Source organism: Crassostrea angulata, chromosome 4 (genome assembly GCF_025612915.1).
Source record: "Crassostrea angulata isolate pt1a10 chromosome 4, ASM2561291v2, whole genome shotgun sequence".
NCBI lineage: Eukaryota > Metazoa > Mollusca > Bivalvia > Ostreida > Ostreidae > Magallana > Magallana angulata.
This window is the reverse complement of record NC_069114.1, coordinates 1,774,937-1,795,607: the sequence shown is the minus strand read 5'-3', so window position 1 is coordinate 1,795,607 and position 20,671 is coordinate 1,774,937. Positions and strand designations below refer to the sequence as shown.

The window sequence follows — 20,671 nt, the reverse complement described above, 5'->3', positions numbered from 1 at the left end:
TATATCCATAATGCTAAATTATTTTTATTACATTTAAAAATATTTACGTGTAAACAGTTCTAACATGCAATGTTTTAACAGTGTAATACCGATCTAGAACAGGATCGTCTTCTTTTTTTTTTTTATAACAATCGAATATTTGAAAGAATTGTGAAGTCAGCTTTAGAAAAGTTGGTATTCAACAGACAACAGCAAAATATATAAGAGAGTACACAAGAGAGTAATTTTTGAATGATTTTGTAGCTTTGATTTTCCATAGTTTTTACTGCGTATGTCTCCCACGAACTGGCGAATCGGCTCGGGTGTCGAGAAATTTTTACCCAGTCCCTTATATCAACTTTGTACGACTTGTCATTCACGCTCACACCGGAAGTTTTCGAACTGAACAAACGATACCTCGAGTTTGACCAGGCCGGGTACACTTTGGAGATTTAAACTGAATATAACATCCACAAAGGCGCCATGAATCCATTAACGTATATGATTTTGTATATTCTTAATTACAGTTGATTAATTGATAGTCAAGTCATCCTTTTGAATTTAAAGAAATCAAAGCAGAGACAACTCAGTATTTGTTGTGTTTGAATAAATTTTGACAACAATTTTAAATAATCCTATCATTATGGTAGCAGGATAGACCTAGTGAGTTTTGGATATCATTTGAAACAGTGATGCTTAATATTTTATTCCCCAATTATACAGATTTGAAAAGTTCTAAAAGATTTTGACTAATCAAAACATGCATGGAACCACATGCATAATGCAAACTAAGTTACAATTTGAAAAAAATGATAAAATTAAGGTTATGTTAGATTACATATTGTATACATAAACACATCTTTTTTCAACTGAACACTTAAATTAACCTATTGCACTGTACCTATTAATATTACAGCAACATTAGGAATACGCAGAAGATGAATGAGCGCGAGTTGGAGCTGGGACTGATAGGGAAGAAGTCCTGGCATGACCAATACAAAGACAGTGCCTGGGTGTTCATCGGAGGCCTGCCTTACGACTTAACAGAGGGGGACGTTATAGCTGTCTTCTCACAGTATGGTTTCCATTTCTTTTTCAGTTTATCTTATTATCTTAAAAGTTGCAATTTTTATAATGTTATGTAATACAGTTTTAATTAGATTCACAAGTATTTTTCCTATTTTTAGCCGCCATAAATTTCATTCATTTCAAAGTTGCAATTACTTACATGTATAATATTGGTTAGAAAAAATCTATTTCACAATTTTATTATATTCTAGCTGTTTAATCATTTCACAGATATGGAGAGTTAGTCAATATAAACTTAGTTCGGGATGGAAAAACAGGAAAGTCTCGGGGTTTCTGTTTTCTGTGTTATGAAGATCAAAGAAGCACAGTTCTGGCTGTAGACAATCTGAATGGCATCAAGGTTTGTACATTTGGACAATGTCACTCTGATAAGTTCACTCTCACTTAAAGGTATAACATATATTCCCGTATATTCTATGTAGCATTTTTGGTTAAAATGCAGCTTTTGCTGTAGGACGATAAATGCATTAGAGATACATGTGTTGATAGAACCATTTTAACAAGACCTTGGACTTTCGGTAGGATGTGACTATCTTTTTCTTGCATCAAAACAAGTTGAATATGACGCTGGTTTCAAGTGAAATATACACAGATTGCGTAGTCTTAGCTCAAAAGCCAGACAGATCTTGTTGATTTCAAAGAGCCATGGCTGAATGGCCAGCAATGAAATAGACAAATAGACAACAGGCCTATGTCACAAGGCTGTTTGACACAACTACCCAAAGTCCAAGCTCCTGTTGAACCTGTTAAAATGGTTCTAAATAGGAACTTTCAGAAACACTTTAAATCAAATCTATGCTAACTTCCTGAAAAGTTAATTCTGCTAAATATCATAGATGCTAAATATTATAAATTTACAGTCTTATTCTTTTACAAAATTTGAATGTTCATTTTGTCCAACAAAGAATGAATTTCTTTGATGGCTTTTGCCATAAAAATTGTCGATATTGAATTGAAATGCATCATATACAGGAAGTTTTTTCTACAAAATTTCTGGCAGTTTTTTAATGTTTTGATTTTTCAAAATGCAGCTCCTAGGTAGAACAATTCGGGTAGACCATGTGGAGAAGTATAAAGTTCCCAAGGAGCATGGCGATGAGGATGAAGAGACCATGAGGGTGAGGATGGAGGGCATCGCCCCGAAAATTGAGGAAGGCAGCAGCCATTCCGAAGAGGAGGATGATTATGTTGTTCCCATAAAAAAACACAAGAAAGGTTTGTTTAAATGTGACTAGTGCTTTCAATAAGTTATATAAGGGGGAGGCAACAGTTGTCTTTCTGTTTCAGTTACATGTATTAGAATTAAAGGAAGTGAACATGAAAAAAATAACTCTTTTGCAATTAACTTGAAAAGCCCTCTGAAACTTGATAATGAAAGTTGTAGCTATTAAATTTATTTATTTTGAGAGATTTTATCAATTAAACACTCTCAGTGAAAGGTTTATGGAGGCCATCAATTATTTCCCAGCATGCATCTGTGCTCTGACGTAGATGAGACACATTGCTGCTGCTGACTGGGTCAGTGTTACAAACTGATCGCACTACGGGAAAACATGCCTGAATGTCAAGCAAAATTTTGCACTGTCAGAAGGGGACAAGGATTTAATACATTTTCTATTCCTGACCCTAAGCGTGACTATGAATTGTGCAAAAGATGGATTCATAATTTGGGGAATGATAAATTAAACATAAAGACTTTTGTGTTTGCATATCATAAAATTGTATGTGAAAAACACTTTGAAGAGGATTGCTTTGAAGATGATCTTGAGGTAGGAATTTGCTTTAATGTTTTCAATTTAAGTTAAATATGCATTTGATATACGAATGATTTTCAAATACAGACAAAATATAAATATTTTGATAAACAATCTTCAATAAATAGCCTATTTCTTTAATAAAGGCACGCCTGATGAATTTCAAACCAAGAAAAAAACTGAAAAAGGGGGCAGTTCCTACTATTTTCCTTGACAGCAAAACTCCAAAGAAAAGGGAAACAAGTGAAAAAAGAATAAAAGAGAAGGAAAAAGTGGAAGTGAGTACAGGGTAATTTTAATAACTAACGTTGATACAGTCAAATTCATGAACAATGAATCTGTGCATTAAATAAAAGCCTTAATTTGTATCATTCTTGAATTCACAGCTACTTGAAAATATTCTTGTCAATGCTGAAGATGATGACAATATAGATGAGTCAGGCTGTTCTTATGATACTGGGAGATCGGGGCAGAAAAGGAAAGGAGAAACAATTCCTGTGGGAAAATCAAAAAAACCAAAGGTAAGAAATTTAAAAGTTTAATGTATATATCTATTTTGTAAAGTAAAAGCAAAGGCATTTTACATTTAAAATCATACTGTTTTGTAGAATTCAAAGAACACTGTTGATGTTGGAATTCAGTTTGAATACATGGATGAAAGAACTATGAAAGATATGGGTACACAATGTGACATAAGAACTGAAAAATCAACAGAATTCTGTGTCAACTGTAGATCAAGAGAAAACCCTGGTCTAGCAACATCTGATCACGGATATTCAAAAATATTCCAGGATATTCCTTCAACATCAGAAACTGACACTATTTTTCTCTCCTCTACACCTGTGAAATCTGCACAGTGCTTCTCGCACACATTTGAATCGGATGAATTATCACCTGTCAAATCAATTACTACCAAAACTGACCCAGATTTCTCTTTCATTCCCTCAGATGAGTCAACAAATGAGTTATCAAATTTATCAAGTGATGAAGAGCAAGATGTTAATCCTACTGAGGATTCAAAATTTATTGTCTTTTGGTCATGTATCAAATCTCTTTTCTGTATGTTAATGTGCCAAGTTTGCAAACAACCGTTTGATGCCAATGCTACAAACCATTATGTCAATGGGACAGGATTGTCTGTGGAGTTTAATTGCCTGAACAACCATAAATTTACTTGGAAATCACAACCCTTTGTAGGGAAACAACCAATTGGTAACATTATGTTATCAGCAGCCACATATTTTAGTGGATTAACTTTCTCAGGCATTTCAAACTTTGCTAAGTGCATGAATTTAAAAATAATATCTAGAACAACTTTTATCAATAACAGCAGAACATTAGTGTTACCTGTCATAGATATGTACTACAGAGAACAACAAAATGATATTCTTAAAAAAATGAAAAGAAAACCCCTAGTAATTTGTGGAGATGGTAGATGTGATTCTCCAGGTTTCAATGCTAAATACTGTACATATACAGTCATGGAGGCCATGACTTCTGCAATTTTAGATTTTAATGTTGTTCAAGTAAGTGAAACGGGGTCATCTTCTACAATGGAGTTAGAAGGATTTAAAAGATGCTTGTCAAAATTAAAACAATCCAATATATCTATAAAAGCTTTAGCAACTGACAGACATGTACAAATACGGAGTTTTCTTAGAAAAGAACACCCTGGTATTAAGCATCAGTTTGATGTTTGGCATTTAGCAAAAAGTATATGTAAAAAGCTTCTGGTAGCATCAAAAAAGAAAGGATGTGAAGATTTAGCTCCTTGGATAAGGAGTGTAAACAATCATATTTGGTATTGTGCATGTCGATGTAGAGGTGATCCTGATTTGCTTGTTGAAATGTGGAGGTCTTTAGAACATCATATTTGTAATGTGCACGAATTTCCTGGTAACAATTATACAAAATGTGGTCACCCACAACTCTCAACAGAGGAAACGAGAAAGAAAAAATGGCTGCAGAAAGGTAGCAAGGCCCACAAAGCCCTATTGACTGTTATTTTTCACAAAAGACTTCTAAAAGATATTCGCCAGTTGAATCTGTTTTGTCATACTGGTGAACTTGAGGTATATCATTCAATGATGCTGAAGTACATTCCAAAGCGTCAAGAATTCAATTATGAGCAAATGGTAGCCCGTACACAATTGTCAGCTATTGACCATAACTTCAATATTTGGAGAAATCAAAAAACTGATGATGAGGGTCAACCAAAATTTTACAGAGCTTTCTCAAAAGTTACTGGAAGATGGACTGCCAAGAGACTCTATGAAGAAAAAGATTATGGATTTAGATTAGACTTGATGGATATGGTTCTGGAGCAAAAAGAATTAAAATCAAACTTAACAACAATGCATCAGACAAAAAAGAAAACACTTCCACAGAATATAGCTAAAATTCCAGCTCCCCCAACTTCTGAGCTTGTTGAAGCCCATATTTCAAGATTTAAAATTAATTAAATTTCATCCACTTTATTCAAGTGTTTGATATATAGATATCAAGGTAACTGGGTTGTTTTTTTTTATCAAATGGTATTTGATACTGTCATGTCATTTTTACAATGAATACATGCATTCAAGTATATAGGTATACATTAGGTAAATATCTGTATTCTTATTTACAGTCTTTTTACACTGATAAATATATGTACTTATTCAGAATCTGAATCAGTGTCTGAGGCTTCATGAAATCCTTCATAATTTCCATGCTCATCGGGAAATGAATTCCTTATTTTTGTCACTACACATGATGGAATAACAACTCTGAACTTTTTCCCAAGAGGCTGACCTCGCCTAACCCAATTTATAAACTGTCTGTAGGCCATAAATCTTGATTGTCTGTAACAGAATTAGATTGTATCAGATGTATGTGCAAGTGATTATACACAAATGAGATGTTGTTGAAATATTTCAAATAAATATTGATTGTATTTGAAATCATTCTTTGGGAGTCTTACTTGTTATTTAAGTGCTCTGGGGCTCTTCCTCTCTGGCTTTTACCGGTATATCTTAGATAGATAATATAAGCTGTCTCGAGGATGACAGGACTAAGACACACTGTATCAAAATCTGGGTGCTGGGATATGCACTTTATGTGCTCGTTAATGTAGTCCGCCACATAATGTTCAAATTCATAGCAACAAAGACATTCCTTAAATGTAGGTAGAATTGTACAGTTTTCACAAGTACACCAATTTAATGATGCTCCTCTCTCATTCACATTAACTGCAGGTGGAGGGGCATCATTCTGGGCTTCAATTTCTTCCTCTGTAAACTCTGGTTCAAATTGATAGCCCTCAACTTCAATTTCATTGTTTAATTCACTTTCTGACGATGACATTTTAACTGCGTAACTGAGTGCTGATTAACCAATGTGCCAAAATGCAATGTGTCTCACTGACGTCGGCATCAGTGCTGCCCTCTCTTAGATGCTTAGAGATAACCCAGCAGGGAGGTAATGATTTTATCAATATGGCGGCTCCCATGGATTGCAAGAATTAGTTACTTTTAATGGAATATCTTCTTACTGAGGAAAGCTATGTCTAATTGGCTTTACAAAATCACTATATACATCAAACTGACAAATTTGAGCCCTTGATAATTTTTTCATGTTCACTTCCTTTAACCATTTCAAATTTCATGATTGGCTAAGTAAGTGATTAAAATGTCTGTAAAAGAATCTGAACTTGCTTCTTTTCATGATCTTTTTATTTTTAAATAATTGAAAGCTATGAAAGTCTGTACTCAGTATTTAAATATACATTTAAGAAATAAGGTATCATTTTTGGATGTCTATCGGGATATAGATACGGGTTGGTCACGTGATCAAATCCCATAAAGCCCGAAGGGATATACATCCAAAAATGATACCTTATTTCTTATATTTACATTTGTTGCAAATTATGACACTAACAATGCTCCATACTTTCTCTTTTGTGATGACATAGAAAGCCGCTTCGATTAAAATGACGTAACAAAAAATAGTGCAACAATGTTGCAAGCATTTGATTATTGTGATAAATGAATATGACACTACTTTTGAAGAGACAACACTTATTTAACATTAAAAGGGGAAACAGAAAAGAAAATTCACTTGTACAATTGAAAAAACTGATTGAAGCTTGGCGGAATAGCACCACCTGTGTTGAAGTCGCAGAGCGGTTAGAAATTTAAAAACAAGCGATTGAAAGTTGAGTTTGAGTATACATAGGCATTTTCAGGGGGGGGGGGGGGGGGGGATCTATCGCAGAATCAGATTCAAGAGCATAATGATTTCCTCCGACATTATAGAGGAAAGGGAGTTTAACTTCGATGATCTTTTTACGGAACAAATCAGACAGAAAACACAAGGAGTTAAATTTGACCGTGATCCGTGAATGTACTACACACGAAAGGTCTGTAATATTGCGTTTGCAATTTTGACCGAGGCTTGTAATAAAATCAGAAATGAATGTTAACTGAATTAACTCCTTTGACAAATTACGATTGTAATTTTCAAGAACGCCTCGTAACGATGTCGAACCATAAACATTCTGTTTACATGCCTAACGTGTTAGGCCTATCTAACATGAATCATTTATCCCCACAATTAATGTTATATTTTTTATGAGAATGAATGAATAAAACTTCGTATAACAAAATACAAATACGTTAATTTTTTATGCCTAAATTATGTTTTCATTACGATATATCTAATAGGTGTGTTTCAGCACAAGTCGATTAGTTTGTGTACATAGAAAAAGTAGTGACCTATATTATTCATGCGCTACTTTGACCTCTTGACCCATAATGATGTTATGCAGAAATAACAGCGGATTGCTCAAACAGTGTTATATAAGGGAAAACATTTGCAAGTGTAAATATTGTATGTGCAATTTGCAATTCTTCTTCCATATCTTGAATTTTAAAATTAAATGAAATTATCTTTGAAATCTGATTTTTTTTTCATATCAATTAAAGCTTAATTTTTTTATTATTTCTATTAAGGGAAAAGGAAATTACAAAATACAACAATGAATTCAAACTATATTTGGCACCACTTATTGTTTTACTTTTAACAGAAAAAAAGGCAAAGAAGAAGAAAAAGAAAAACAAAAAGAAGGAGAAAAAGAAATCAGCCGGTGACAGTGATAGCTCCAGCAAGATCTCCAGCAAGATCTCCAGCAAGATCTCCAACAAAAAAACGAGTCTCGGAGATGAAGCCATCGGCGGCAAGAGAAAACATAGTGAAGAACAACAACAAAATCAAAGGCAGCAGGCAGTTGTGGACAGGAGAAAAGAGGGCATTAGAGATTACAGAGAAGATAGAGGAAGTAGAGATCATAGAGGAGATAGAGAAAGATCTCCTGTCAGACAGAGAGAACATGGCCGTGATAAAGATTCCAGACAATCGTCTGATAGACAACGAGTGAGAGATAATAAATTCAGGGACAGTTCTCCTAGACGGAAGGACAGGGAGTCCCCTAAGCGACGGGCTCTCTCCCCAGAGCGAGGGAGGGACAGGGACCACTCACCACCCACACGATCCCGAGATCTGTCACCAAAGAGATATAGGTCAGAGCGTTCCCCGCAACGAAGAGATCAGTCTCCTAGAGACAGTTACAGAGATAATTATAGAGACAGAGATAGAGATAGTTATAGGGATAGAGGAAGAGACAGGCGGAGGTGATAGTGGTTAAAAAGTGATTATATCACACCTAGAGACAACGACAGAGGCAGATCGAAGTGATGGTGAATAGATACCATAATACACATACTAGAGATTGATAGATCCAAGTGATCAACAAACCAGAGACCATAATGCCAACACTTTTACAAAGTTTTTGGAGGAGGATTTCTTTTGTTTGGTTTAGACAAACGAATGGTGTCTTACAGGGAAAATTGTCTAATGAATGTGTCTGAAAGAATATTTGTGCTAAGAGCGAGGTTGTGTTTGAGTGAATTATACAAATGACTTTAAATGTACTTCATTAAATGTAGAAATGGAAGTAAAGGTATATACATAAAAATGGATCTTATTTTTGATGGGGAATTTGAATATTGATTTGGAATACCATTAAGGGACGGAAATAAGTGAAGAAACTAATTAATGTACATGTATGTGTAAAATAGATTTACATGAATCATTTTAAATTTTCATCCCATAGATTGAAAGTTATCATACAAGGTTGAGACAGATGAAAGTCATGTGTAATTGACAATTTTCCAAACAGAATCAGTCATTCATGACCCTGTTTGGTCTATGAGTCGTAAGAATAGAATGAAATATATGTAGCTACTCATTTATTGGAGAAATATCGAAGTTTGTGGTATATGCTCTTTGTTAAAAACTTATAGGATGTGAGAAAAGATGGATTTGAACCTAGTCCACCAGATTCTTTAGTCAGGTGCTCTTGTAGCTTGGCTACATATATTTGGCTCTAACAATCAAAACCAGTCTAATGATCACACAATCAATGGATGAACCCTCTTGTGAAGTGAATCGCTATTGAATTCATTCCAATATCTAATTGGTTATTGGACTACTGACACACATGTACCAGTCTGTAGGAAATATCCTCCACTGAAGTATGTTTCATCAACAAAGAGACCCAGTTGAGAAATAAGGGGGATGTGCCGCCATCTTGTACATTTGAGGATGAGAATGTAAACATTTCTTGAACTGGCATGTTTCTGCCCAAAACTGGCCAAAATGTTGCCAAAATATATAAAAGCAATAAATATGGAGTCTTACATGTCATTTTGTCAATCTGAAAAATGTGAAGGGGGTTCATTGGTGTCCTCTCTACAACCATTTGTTGAGAAAAATGTCTAACCTTCCTTATTTAAGCTATAATTCATATATTATGTATACTATTTATAAAATTAAGTTTATATCTTTTGGCAACATCTTTGGGCAGAAACAAGCCAGTTCAAGATATGTTTACCTTCTTATCCTCAAATGTACAATGAAAATGTTGACTTTAAATGAATCTAAATTTGAGGCTCTTATGTCACCAGTACATCTGATACCTATTTATTTTATTTTCTCAATACAAAATTAAGAGAAATGCCTCTTTTACTTTTTAACAGTAAGACAATTGGCCAACTTTGATACTCTGAAGCAATGTATAACAAAAAAAAAACAACAACCCATAATGATATTTATCGAATGATTTCTTTAATTGTACAACCATACAGTAACAATTTAAGACATGATTTCATACAATATCTCATGAAGGAAACTTCAACAATGTGTTAATCATACAACCCAAGTCTCCAATGCCTGTACAATTACAGACACACAAGCTCTGATTCAATCATACCATCACAGAAAAACAAAGTATAATTTATGTACCAGACATACAACTCCAGTCGCCCTCTGTCATCACATCGTACACCAATGGTTCTTGCACACTACACAACATATACCATAGTTATAAAACAGAGACTGCAGTATAAAGAACTCAGTTAAATTAGGCAATTTTTACTTAGTTTGAAAAAATAACCAGATTCGTTAAATACAGTTTAAAGGCATGGTCATCTGGGGGCTTGGTAGCTGACTTTTTTTTCAGCAGCAAGTCATTTCTTTCAATAAAAATTACTGCTACCCATCGAATGAATCTATATGCAACATTCATACCCCATTCTCCAACGATATGATAATATATATACAACAAAACATGAATACTTTGAAACACATAACAACATATGACTTTTGTAAAATGTTTTGTTCAAAAGTGAAAAATGTTAAGTTGGTATGGACATGTGTTGAAATAGGCAAATGTTTGGCTTTTAAAATGAGCTTTAAATTCTTTTTGAAAGAATATTTATTTTTAATGCTCTGATGAATGACAAGTTTTCAATGATAAATTGAACAATCTAAAGAACATGAGATATACATGCAAAAATAGAATCTTGCAAAAAAAAAATCAAAACAAGTTTTTTGGTGACAGGGTGTGTGGAATAAAAAAAATGCAAGCACATATTTTTTGTGGCAATATCTCCACATCTTGGGGAGAATCAAACAAATACTTCCACTCTCTGTTTTGACAAAATATTGAAGATTACTTTGACAATTAACAAAGCACCAAGCATAAACCAGTAGAAAAAATAGAAAGTCTATTGTGCCTGCAAAAAAAAAAAAAGCTACTGTCACCCAGAGCCTTGCACCAAACCATGGGTACCAGTCTAAAACAAAATAAATACATACATACAGTTTTACAAAAATAGAGACGTAAAATTCTCATTTACCAGTAGATAATGATAAAAAATTTGAAACCAAGAATACAGAGTATGTCCTAAAGTTTGGCAAATGTGTGACCTTAAAGGTCAAGAGTACAGTTTATGTCCTAAGGTTCGGTCCATTCTGAGGGGTAGAGTGCTGGAGAGAGCCGACACTTCCCAGTAAAGGCTGCGGGAGAAGAAGAGTTTGTACAACATGGCCACCGCGCAGCATTGACACAGCACCACACCCATTGTAATCAGCTGGAAGATAGGCACGGAAACTTTGTAAGAATTATGCAAAAACAGTTTGTATATAACACACAATTGTAATCAGCTGCAATACAGGCACAAAAATACTTAGTGACAACAGAGTACTGTAAACGTATTATATTTAGTAGAAATTGATTTTTTAAACAAGTCAATGTGGATTTAAAATAATGTATTTCTGAATGTACTAATTTATCGTAATTATATGCATTAGCATTTCATTTAGCTACATGTATTATGTACTTGCATTTTTGATTTAGCTGAAGCCACTTTCTGCCAAAAACGCTAAAAATTACACATCCAAATATAATACATTTATAATGTAATACATCACAGCATACAATGTGAGAAATGATCAGTCCAAGTTCTCCATGACGTACAACAAAGCATACATTATAAGAACCAATCAACGTATTTCACATCTGATCTGCTAAATGTTCGTTCAACTGAAACATCAACAGAGACTGGGAAATATGAACTGGTAGGTAAAACTTATACTCTGCAAGATTCCATCACATTAGAACTCAAAGTTTAATCTTTTACCTGCTAAATGTATGAATGTTAAATCTTGTCGGATAATAGAGTAATATGATTACAAGGATCACAGGCTTGATATCATTCCATTCACCGAAAGATTTACCTGGTATCTGAATGTTATTTGTTCAGCAGGGTGTCTTTCAGAGCAAAACCAAAACAACTGTTGTTTTATATGCATACCTGTACATACCTTATAACGTAGATATTCATAGAATATCCAGGACATCACAACAAGCAAAGGATAGCACAGAAACCACAGCATGCAGCTCTGGAAGAGAAAAGATAAAAATTTGGCAAGAGTTACTTCCCTTCAGTTGCAATGTTGGAAGTCATTATTATCAACTTCTTCAACTATTCAACCTATTATTCAACCTGACATTTTAGCTACTAACTGCAGAAACATTGTTTTTTTAAAGAATACAATTGATAATATTCAGACTTTTAACCCACTCGTTGATCAACCAACAAGGAAAACACCTCTTAAATACATGTAACGGAAAGATTGTTGTACAGAACACCTGATATTCATAAGGAAAAGCTGCCATCAAAAGGTTACATAATGAAAAAGACCAAACCTTTCACAGAAGATCTACATTTATTATATATATAAGTTTACTGCCATACAAACGGTAGATAGAATGAAAGAACAAACCTTGGTAAATGATTTATAGAACTCCCGCCGTAGAGCACTGCGTTCTGATGACACGGTGACGTTCAGGTTCCAGGCAAACAGAGCTGCCAGAAGGATCCTGAGCACCACCAGAGCCACGCCAGCAAAGCTGCGGTGAGCGTGGTACATGCGGTGGTCACTGTCCTGAATCTGTTCCCACACAAACAGCACCGCCTGAAACCACAGACATGACATACACCACCTAATATCACAGAATAACACTCACGCTATATGAAATCAGAAGATATAACATACAATGTCTGATATCACAAGCCATTAGTTCAGCAAATGAAACAATAAATTTAAATACTAGTATCAAGTACAATGTCTGATATTACAAATTACATGTATGTCTAAAATAAAAAAATATCACATACACTGTAATAGGTAAAAAATTACCATTAAAGAAAAAGGGCCATAATTACATTATGGCTATATGAAGATCACTATGTGAAACTTAATTCATTTAGTTTTGAATAGATTTGCCACTTACCTGCAGGATCCCCAGCGTGCCGACCACTTTAGCGGCGGGTTTGCGACTGACCATCTGTAGATGAGCGAAGCGATACGACGTACCCAGCGTCCAACCCAGACTTAGACTGAGAAGCATGTATAGCATGGCAAACTGAGACAGAACGTCAAAGACTGAAACAGAATGTGTAATATATGTACAAAATAGCAATCTAAGAGAGTACATCAAATATGAATTCATTTGCATTGAACAATTAGGATGCTTTTTATTGTATATTTGTGCTGGAACATGTATAATTGTATACTTGTATTGTAACTTACATTCAGCAAAGAACTCAATGGCCGACGACCCCATTCCATCTTTGGAATACCTGAAAATACCAGAAAAAGAATTATACAAATGAGGAATTCAGCTTGCTGATGATCATGAAGCTGTAGTTTTCACGCTGGATATTCACCCCATTGTGTCAATGCCCACAGACTTTAATGTACTTGAAATTTTGGCAAACTGTTTCCCAGACACTGTGAATATTTACCACCATAAATGACTCAGTATTACTGCTTAGAAATCAGTTTTGACAAAAGAGGAAATCTGATTTGAGGATATAAATTTTCACAACCAAGCCAGAATTAGCCAGTTTTACCAAATACAAAAGACTGCTTCACAGCGATTAATATTTTAAATTATGACAATGAGGCTCTCATTCGCAAATAAAAGTTGAATAAATGTATATTATATAGGTACACAGTGTTGGTTACCTGGCCAGGTGAATCATCATGATGAAGGTACCTGTGGCCTGTAGACAGGTAGAAATGGTCAGCAACACGATCACCAGCTGCATGGGGCCGCCCTTACTGAGGGTCTCGTGGAGGCGGGGCGCAAATATACAGCCCAGTACAAAGTAGGCCAGGGTCAACAGCTGGTAGAACCGAAGGAGACCTGTTACAAAATGTTACAAAGATTAACAGAGCATAGAAGTGTAGAAAACCTGTAAAATGATGGACAGAAATAAAGGTACACATAGATACATGTGTATATCTGTGTGTGTTCACTGATGCAACAAAGAAACTGTTAGATTTGTTGATCTGTCTTTGTTACTTGGATGTAGTCACCTGAAGAGAGTCTTATTTTAAAAACATCTCTGAATTCTGTTGACATAAGTATCAACATGTTTTTTTCACCAAATCACTTTAAAAATAAACTGACATAAGAATCTACCTGTCTCGTCGTCTCCGAAGTGTTCCGTCGGATTTCCGAGACTGTCTGGATTTAGGAGTTGGATTGTGTACTGGATTTCCTGGGTCTCTGTACTCCCCTCCCCCTCCCCCTGGGAGTCCGGACCCAGACAGGTGGACTGGTCCACAAACAAGACATGGTACAGGTGAGGAGTCGGCTGAGCATTCACACTCACATTTCCTGTTGTATTCTTCAGCTCATCTAAACAATAACTCAACATTTGATACATGTTTCATACAGTTCACATCTGAAATGTGGCAAAATTTTTTACGTCTGTCATTTTTCATATACAGCTGTACTATTAGTTTTCAATAAACTTGTTTTTAACAAAGTATATTAATTGTGCATAAATTTCAATAAAGGAAGTTACATTGGTTGTAAGTTTCTTTTATTTTAGAATTAATGATACATTCCGAGCTCCTAACAAAAAACATATTGTTTTTGAAGATAAAAATCATTAGGCCTACCGTAGAATCCTAATTAACTTGAGGAATTAATATTTGTGTAAAATCATGAGAAGCACCCCCCGTTGATTTTAAAATCTTGCTTTTATTTTTTTGTGAGTTCAACTCATAAAAGTTCCACATTTGCGATTTTATATTATCGCCCTTTGATACAAACCACCAGAATCACAGAATTGAGGAATCTAGAGTATACATATGTGCATACTGAAAATCATCATATTTTGAGTATATTTGTATACAATTGTGCTTTGTTATACCGGTAATCTTTTTTCTATTTTATTGCTTATAGAAAAAATAAAATAAAATTTATGTAAGATAATATATTTATCATTTTTTTTATGTATAATCTTCAGGTAAATAATAATTTGTATATGAACACATTCGATTCTTGCAAGGTATCAGTTCTTGCCACCAAGTTATCTTATGTGAGTAGTTACATGTATATATGTATTAGTATGATCATGATGATGTTTCAATGCACTGGCAAGAAATGCTACTTGGTGAGAATTGATTCTAGGCCAAAAGCATTGGTTTTAGGCCAATTCCTTTATTTTATATTGGGACTGGGGCCTTTCAACAACACCTGAATTAGATAACCGGAAGCCCTGTTTTATGATTATGCATAACAATAACATGTGAAAACCCAACAACCTCCTCTAGCAACTTAGACATGTAAGGAGAGTAATCAACCCTTACAAGTGAAGGAGGCTCTGCTGAGTTTATCCTGACAATCCTCCTCCTCTAGATCCTCCAAGTCTGCCTTTGTGAATAGAAGCAGCTGAGGGACTCCACCCGTCTCTCCCTCCAAGGTATAATTGATCAAGGCATTTCCTGAAATGGATATTAATGAAGAATTTACTGGAATCTGTTGGAAACTGGGCCCTAGCTAATTTCTCCTTTCCATCACTCAAAGAGATTTAAAAAATGAAGTTACATTTATACTCTGTCCCAAGATATTCTTGATTCACATTTTGCTTAGGTACTCAATATTTATTAATACCTCAGGGTACAAATGATTTTTTTTTCAAAAGTGTGTAAAATTTCGCAGATTTCTTCATTGGCCATTTTGGAATCCCCCACTAGCATATTAGTTTTCAATAAACGGATTTTGTACAACAACAGACCCGGATGATAACGTTGAAAAATTGTACAGGGTATTCCAAGTGACTTCCGAATAGTGAAAAGATGTCAACATTACCAATTATAAATCTCCGTTCCTGTGAATTTTCCTGAGTGATAATGTGTGAATGAAATTAATTGTGCTGCATAAATATCTTGGGACAGAGTTTATAATAGAATCTTTGTCAGTGAATGATCAGATATTCTTTTATCATTAAAACTGGATTACTAATCCAAACAATACAATATCTATCCAGCTATAGGACAGCAAAACTATGTAAAATATACCGGTTGATATTTTTAATATTTAATCTTAGAGATTGATAAAAGATTACTATATGTAATGATAAACTCTCTCTCTGTCAGTCTCTCTGTCTGTCTGTCTCTCTCTCTGTCTGTCTCTCTCTCTCTGTAAGTCTCTCTGTCTGTCTGTCTCTCTCTGTGCGATCTGCAGCTACTTCTACTTACCATGAAAACAAAATGTTGTCACATACTGCCCCCAATCACTAAGAGATACTTTCGATGAGAATGTTCCCGATACTGTTTTAGCTTGGCATTTGAACACTTGGAGTAAAACAACAGAAAAGCAAAACAAAGCTCTCATTTTGTTTTCCGGGGAACATTTTTGTATCATCTCATCTTGTAACCCTTTCTATCGGTCGTTCTGTTTTCCAGCTGCTAGCTGCGAAGACCGGCGTCTGCCTCCAACGTGGACAGTTTGAACTACGGTTGTCGTAAAATGTTGTCGTTCCTATATCAACTAAATTTAACACAGCTTTTGTGAAATTTACCAAGAAGGAGAACAGTCGATATATTAAATTGTGAAAAGTAAGTAAAATGGGCACCTATTTGATAATTTTGTTGCAAAATAAAATATATATTGATAACAGCCCGAGGGTATGGGTAAAAGTAGTTATTTTGAGACCGAATTGTGTTTCCTTTAGGTACTGAAAGTACTTAAAGCTCGACTCCTTGATGTGCATTAAGTCTGAAAACTTGTGATAACTATGTTTTTTCAGATCTTTACTGTGAAAAAAAAAACTCATAATAGTTACACATTCTTAAATGATAGAAAACTACATGTAAGTTGCACAGTAATCACATGGACACAATTCGAATGAAGGTTTCGAAATTAAAATACGCTATGCTTTAATATTTTTCTCCTTTGAATAATCTTCCCTAAATCTGTTTCTTTTAATGTACGCTGATGATATGGTCCTGTTCTCTGAATCTGTGGAAGGTTTACAATGTCTTTTGAATGAACTACATAGCTATTGTAATACTTGGAAAATGCATGTTAATGCGGAAAAGTCAAAAATTGTGGTTTTTAGAAACAATGGCAGAGTAAAAGATAGTGAGTGTTGGCATATTGGTAATGATTTTTTAGAAATTGTACAACAATTCACTTACTTAGGAATACTTTTCAACTTTAACAACAAATTTACCAGAGCTGAAAAACAATTATCTGAACAAGGTAGAAAAGCATTGTTTGCGCTTAGAAAGAATATACGGGGAATGTCATTTAATATAGAAACTTTATTGTCGCTTTTTGATTGTTTTATTGGTGGAATTGTTAATTATTGTTCAGAAATATGGGGAAATAATATAGGTTGCAATATCGAGAAACTTCATACAGACTTCTGTAAACAAATTCTCGGAGTGAAGAAAAGTACAAATACTGCTTACTTATATGCTGAATTAGGCCGTGTGCCCCTTGTACATTATAGAATGTTTAACATTATTAAGTTTTGGAAAAATGTCTTAATTAGTGACAATTGTATAATTAGACATTGCTACGAAGTTATGTATATTAATTGTGAAGAACACGGTTATAAAAACTGGGTTTTCGATGTAAAGAAAATTCTCATTGACCTCGGTTTTTTTGATATATGGTCTAACCAAAAAATAAACAATGGTATTTTACAACTTGTAAAACAAAGAATTTTTGATCAGGCAAAACAAGATATTTTTGCAAATGTTGAAAATTCAAAAAAATGTTCTTTTTACAAATATCTTATCGATGGTATACATCTTCAATACTATTTAAGAAAATCTATTCCCATTAAGTTACAGAAATATATAACTAAATTACGACTATCGTCACATCGCCTGGCTATTGAAACTGGTAGATATAATAACACAAATAGAGAAAATAGATTTTGTCCACATTGCAAATCTAGTGTTGAAGATGAATTCCATTTTTTATTTGTTTGTCCTCTATACAGAACATTGCGCAGATTATACATGAAAGAATATTATTATAAAAAACCTTGTATGTTTAAATTAATTCAACTTTTTAATACTGACAATGTTAAAGATCTCTGTAATCTTGGCAAATTCATCTCAAAAAGTATGTTATTAAGGGACAACTGTATTACATAATTGTAGTCTTTTGTTTTCTCAACCTGTATATGTAACATTAAATGTTATTATCTGTACGTGCACAAGTTCTCCTGTAAATACACTACCACCTCATGTTATACATATGTTATACTGATAAGCTGTAAAGCTTAAAGAAATAAAGAATTGAATAAATGATAAGAATAATTATATATTTTTAAAGCCATTATTTAGCGCAGCTGAGAAAATCTCAATCATTCACGGATGTTTAATTTAAACTTATTTATTAAACCAGGTAAATCACGTGATCGTAAACAGTGGCGTGAGAAAATCAATTAATACTGGCACCAAAGTGTTGAATGGAGTCTATGTATTCTATAATTTTAATTCTATAATAACGAGAAAACAAAATTAATGTAAATGGAAGAACTACTTCAAGCCGTAAATTATTAATTAAGGATAGCATGGTACATACACATGGGTATATCCCTCTAACTATTTTTAGAATCGGTAGGGGTATATCCCTCTAACTATTTTTAGAATCGGTAGGGGTATATCCCTCTAACTATTTTTAGAATCAGTAGGACAACAAAGTAGTGCCTTTAAGCAAAATAGTACCTATACTTTCAGAGTGTATATACATTTATTGGGACATTTTAAATCAGAATGCTTGACACATGTCAGAAAAGAGGATTTTCAATTTTAAAAACAAGTGTCAAAATTGAATTATCATTTGAAGAAAAGAATTGAAATTGTTTGATGTACACCCTTTCCTAAACTGAGAAATTCCCTACTTTTACTTTCATTTTCAGAGTTTTTCAATACAGACGCATTTTGCCGGAAAACGCATCTGACTTCAAACCACGAAATTTTAACAGGAAAGAGACAATTTGGTGAGCTTTTATTGAAGAGGTCCCTCGTTGCTGAACGAAAATTAGGGCCGGTGTAACGAAGAATATTGACCCGGGTTGAAAATTGACCCGGGGGTCATTTTTCAACGTTGAATATTGACCCGGGGGGTCATTTTTCAAAGTTGAAAATTGAGACCAAAATCGTGAAATTTATACCCGGGGTCATTTTTCAACGGTATGAGAAAGATTTTTCTAAACTCTGATGACATCGACACGTTGAAAATTGATCCTGTTGAGAATTGACCCCAACCTCAGAGTTTTGATCTGAACTAGAACTTACTCTACACAGTTTAAATGTACAATCATGCACATATTTGAAAGTTTTAGTTTAAAATGTTCATACTGTCCGATACATATGCGGGCGGGCTAATTTCTTTTAGGTTGATAGGTCCAATTAATCATTTAATTTTGAGACTGAAAATATGATATCCATTTATTATTACTAAACTATGTAAATAAAGCTAAGAAGATGACCGATTGCTTCGGAATGGAACAGGCGAGTAGGGCTAGAATACTTTTTGACATAGATGACATGGTTTTCATTCCCTCATGTGACAGAATTTTAATTTTTCAACTTGTCATAATCTCTGATAAATATATCTAACAAATGTATTGCCCGTTATTGTCACGTTTAAGGCAATTCAACAGAGCTCTATTCGACAGGCACATGGCGTTGTATTTTCTAATAATTGAAAATATAACCTCTATACTGTTTTATTGGGTAAAGGGTATATATATTTATATCAAGACAAAAGAATATAATGTCAGATACCTATGCTTAATTTGAAGAAGTCAGCATCCCTGACAAAAAAATAAATGAATGGTTGTCATATTTTTATCTTTTTTTATGTATACTGTATTATACATATATACTTAACAATAATTTTTCATAAACTTGTCGGATTAACTTTATTGAAGCACCATCCAATTTTCTGCATATGCAGAGTCATAGTTCTTTTTTTAAAAAATGCAATTTATTTCTATCATTTTGAGTTTTCAATTCCATTAATTACCAGTAAATTAGAAACACAGGCAACTGACATAATATATTTCCTCAAAATTAAAAACATATAGCATACAGTAAAAATGTTATCAATTCTTTTTTAAAAGTAGGTTTGCATCTAAATACTGTATACAGTCGGAGGATGGTTGATCTAATTATATTAATGATATACAGGCATGCATGCAAAAAGTTTAATATATTTAGATTACTCAAGCATACAATTGATAGATAAACACTTGTTAAAATTCGGCTTTTATCAGACCTAGATTGGAATATGGTGATGTTGTTTGGAGCAGCTGTATCAAGGAAAATCCGAATTGCTTAAACATGTACAAATTGAAGCAACCAGGACAGTGACAGGGATCAGAATTAATTCTTCTAAAATCATTTTATATTGTGAGCTTAATTTGGAAACCTTAATTACAATCTCGAAGGGAAAAACATAAACTAATTACACTCTCCAAGATTATAAATGGTTTAGCACCACAAGATATGTTAGATTGAATTCAATCATATTTTCTAACTGAACATACATATAATCTTATGTCGAATGAGCTTTTTTACTATCTACCACTATATACTTATTACAATAGCTTTGTTCCGTCTACATGTAAATTATGGAA

General features: G+C 33.9%; 4 protein-coding genes across 5 annotated transcripts; 2 read left to right on the top strand and 2 right to left on the bottom strand.

Moving 5' to 3' along the window:
* The first annotated feature begins 344 nt into the window (after positions 1–344).
* Positions 345–8,936, top strand: LOC128181966 (RNA-binding motif protein, X-linked 2-like). Its single transcript, XM_052850552.1, has 5 exons — positions 345–476; positions 896–1,054; positions 1,279–1,408; positions 2,100–2,283; positions 7,885–8,936. The coding sequence occupies exons 1-5, from the start codon at positions 463–465 to the stop codon at positions 8,490–8,492; spliced, it is 1,095 nt and encodes a 364-aa protein (XP_052706512.1). The 5' UTR covers positions 345–462; the 3' UTR covers positions 8,493–8,936.
* On the top strand, positions 2,434–5,298 carry LOC128181959 (uncharacterized). 2 transcript variants are annotated; one of them, XM_052850543.1, is made up of 4 exons: positions 2,438–2,837; positions 2,969–3,100; positions 3,209–3,343; positions 3,431–5,298. In XM_052850543.1, exons 1-4 carry the CDS (start codon positions 2,622–2,624, stop codon positions 5,282–5,284), a joined length of 2,337 nt encoding a protein of 778 aa, XP_052706503.1. In that variant the 5' UTR covers positions 2,438–2,621; the 3' UTR covers positions 5,285–5,298. The 2 variants fall into 2 exon arrangements, with proteins under 2 accessions (XP_052706504.1, XP_052706503.1); XM_052850544.1 differs by having other exon boundaries at positions 2,434–2,837; positions 3,209–3,537.
* LOC128181969 (uncharacterized) lies at positions 5,476–6,164 on the bottom strand. Its single transcript, XM_052850554.1, has 2 exons — positions 5,782–6,164; positions 5,476–5,662 (listed from the first exon to the last, which is right to left on the bottom strand). The coding sequence occupies exons 1-2, from the start codon at positions 6,162–6,164 to the stop codon at positions 5,476–5,478; spliced, it is 570 nt and encodes a 189-aa protein (XP_052706514.1).
* A 1,025-nt stretch (positions 8,937–9,961) lies between the features above and the next one.
* Positions 9,962–16,497, bottom strand: LOC128181964 (integral membrane protein GPR180-like). Its single transcript, XM_052850548.1, has 9 exons — positions 16,263–16,497; positions 15,372–15,506; positions 14,194–14,412; positions 13,734–13,914; positions 13,296–13,345; positions 12,997–13,148; positions 12,486–12,677; positions 12,024–12,101; positions 9,962–11,290 (listed from the first exon to the last, which is right to left on the bottom strand). Exons 1-9 carry the CDS (start codon positions 16,426–16,428, stop codon positions 11,135–11,137), a joined length of 1,329 nt encoding a protein of 442 aa, XP_052706508.1. The 5' UTR covers positions 16,429–16,497; the 3' UTR covers positions 9,962–11,134.
* Positions 16,498–20,671: the final 4,174 nt, after the last annotated feature.

Coding starts and splice junctions, on each gene's coding strand:
- LOC128181964 (XM_052850548.1), bottom strand. CDS start 16,428: ATGATACAAAAATGTTCCCCGGAAAACAAAATGAGAGCTTTGTTTTGC. Junction 12,678..12,996: donor GCACGCTGGGGATCCTGCAG/GTAAGTGGCAAA, acceptor CTGTGGTTTCAG/GCGGTGCTGTTTGTGTGGGA. Junction 12,102..12,485: donor TCTATAAATCATTTACCAAG/GTTTGTTCTTTC, acceptor TTTCTCTTCCAG/AGCTGCATGCTGTGGTTTCT.
- LOC128181966 (XM_052850552.1), top strand. Junction 1,055..1,278: donor GTTATAGCTGTCTTCTCACA/GTATGGTTTCCA, acceptor ATCATTTCACAG/ATATGGAGAGTTAGTCAATA. Junction 1,409..2,099: donor ACAATCTGAATGGCATCAAG/GTTTGTACATTT, acceptor TTCAAAATGCAG/CTCCTAGGTAGAACAATTCG.
- LOC128181969 (XM_052850554.1), bottom strand. CDS start 6,164: ATGTCATCGTCAGAAAGTGAATTAAACAATGAAATTGAAGTTGAGGGC. Junction 5,663..5,781: donor CCAGAGCACTTAAATAACAA/GTAAGACTCCCA, acceptor ATTCTGTTACAG/ACAATCAAGATTTATGGCCT.
- LOC128181959 (XM_052850543.1), top strand. CDS start 2,622: ATGCCTGAATGTCAAGCAAAATTTTGCACTGTCAGAAGGGGACAAGGA. Junction 2,838..2,968: donor GCTTTGAAGATGATCTTGAG/GTAGGAATTTGC, acceptor TCTTTAATAAAG/GCACGCCTGATGAATTTCAA. Junction 3,101..3,208: donor AAGAGAAGGAAAAAGTGGAA/GTGAGTACAGGG, acceptor TTGAATTCACAG/CTACTTGAAAATATTCTTGT.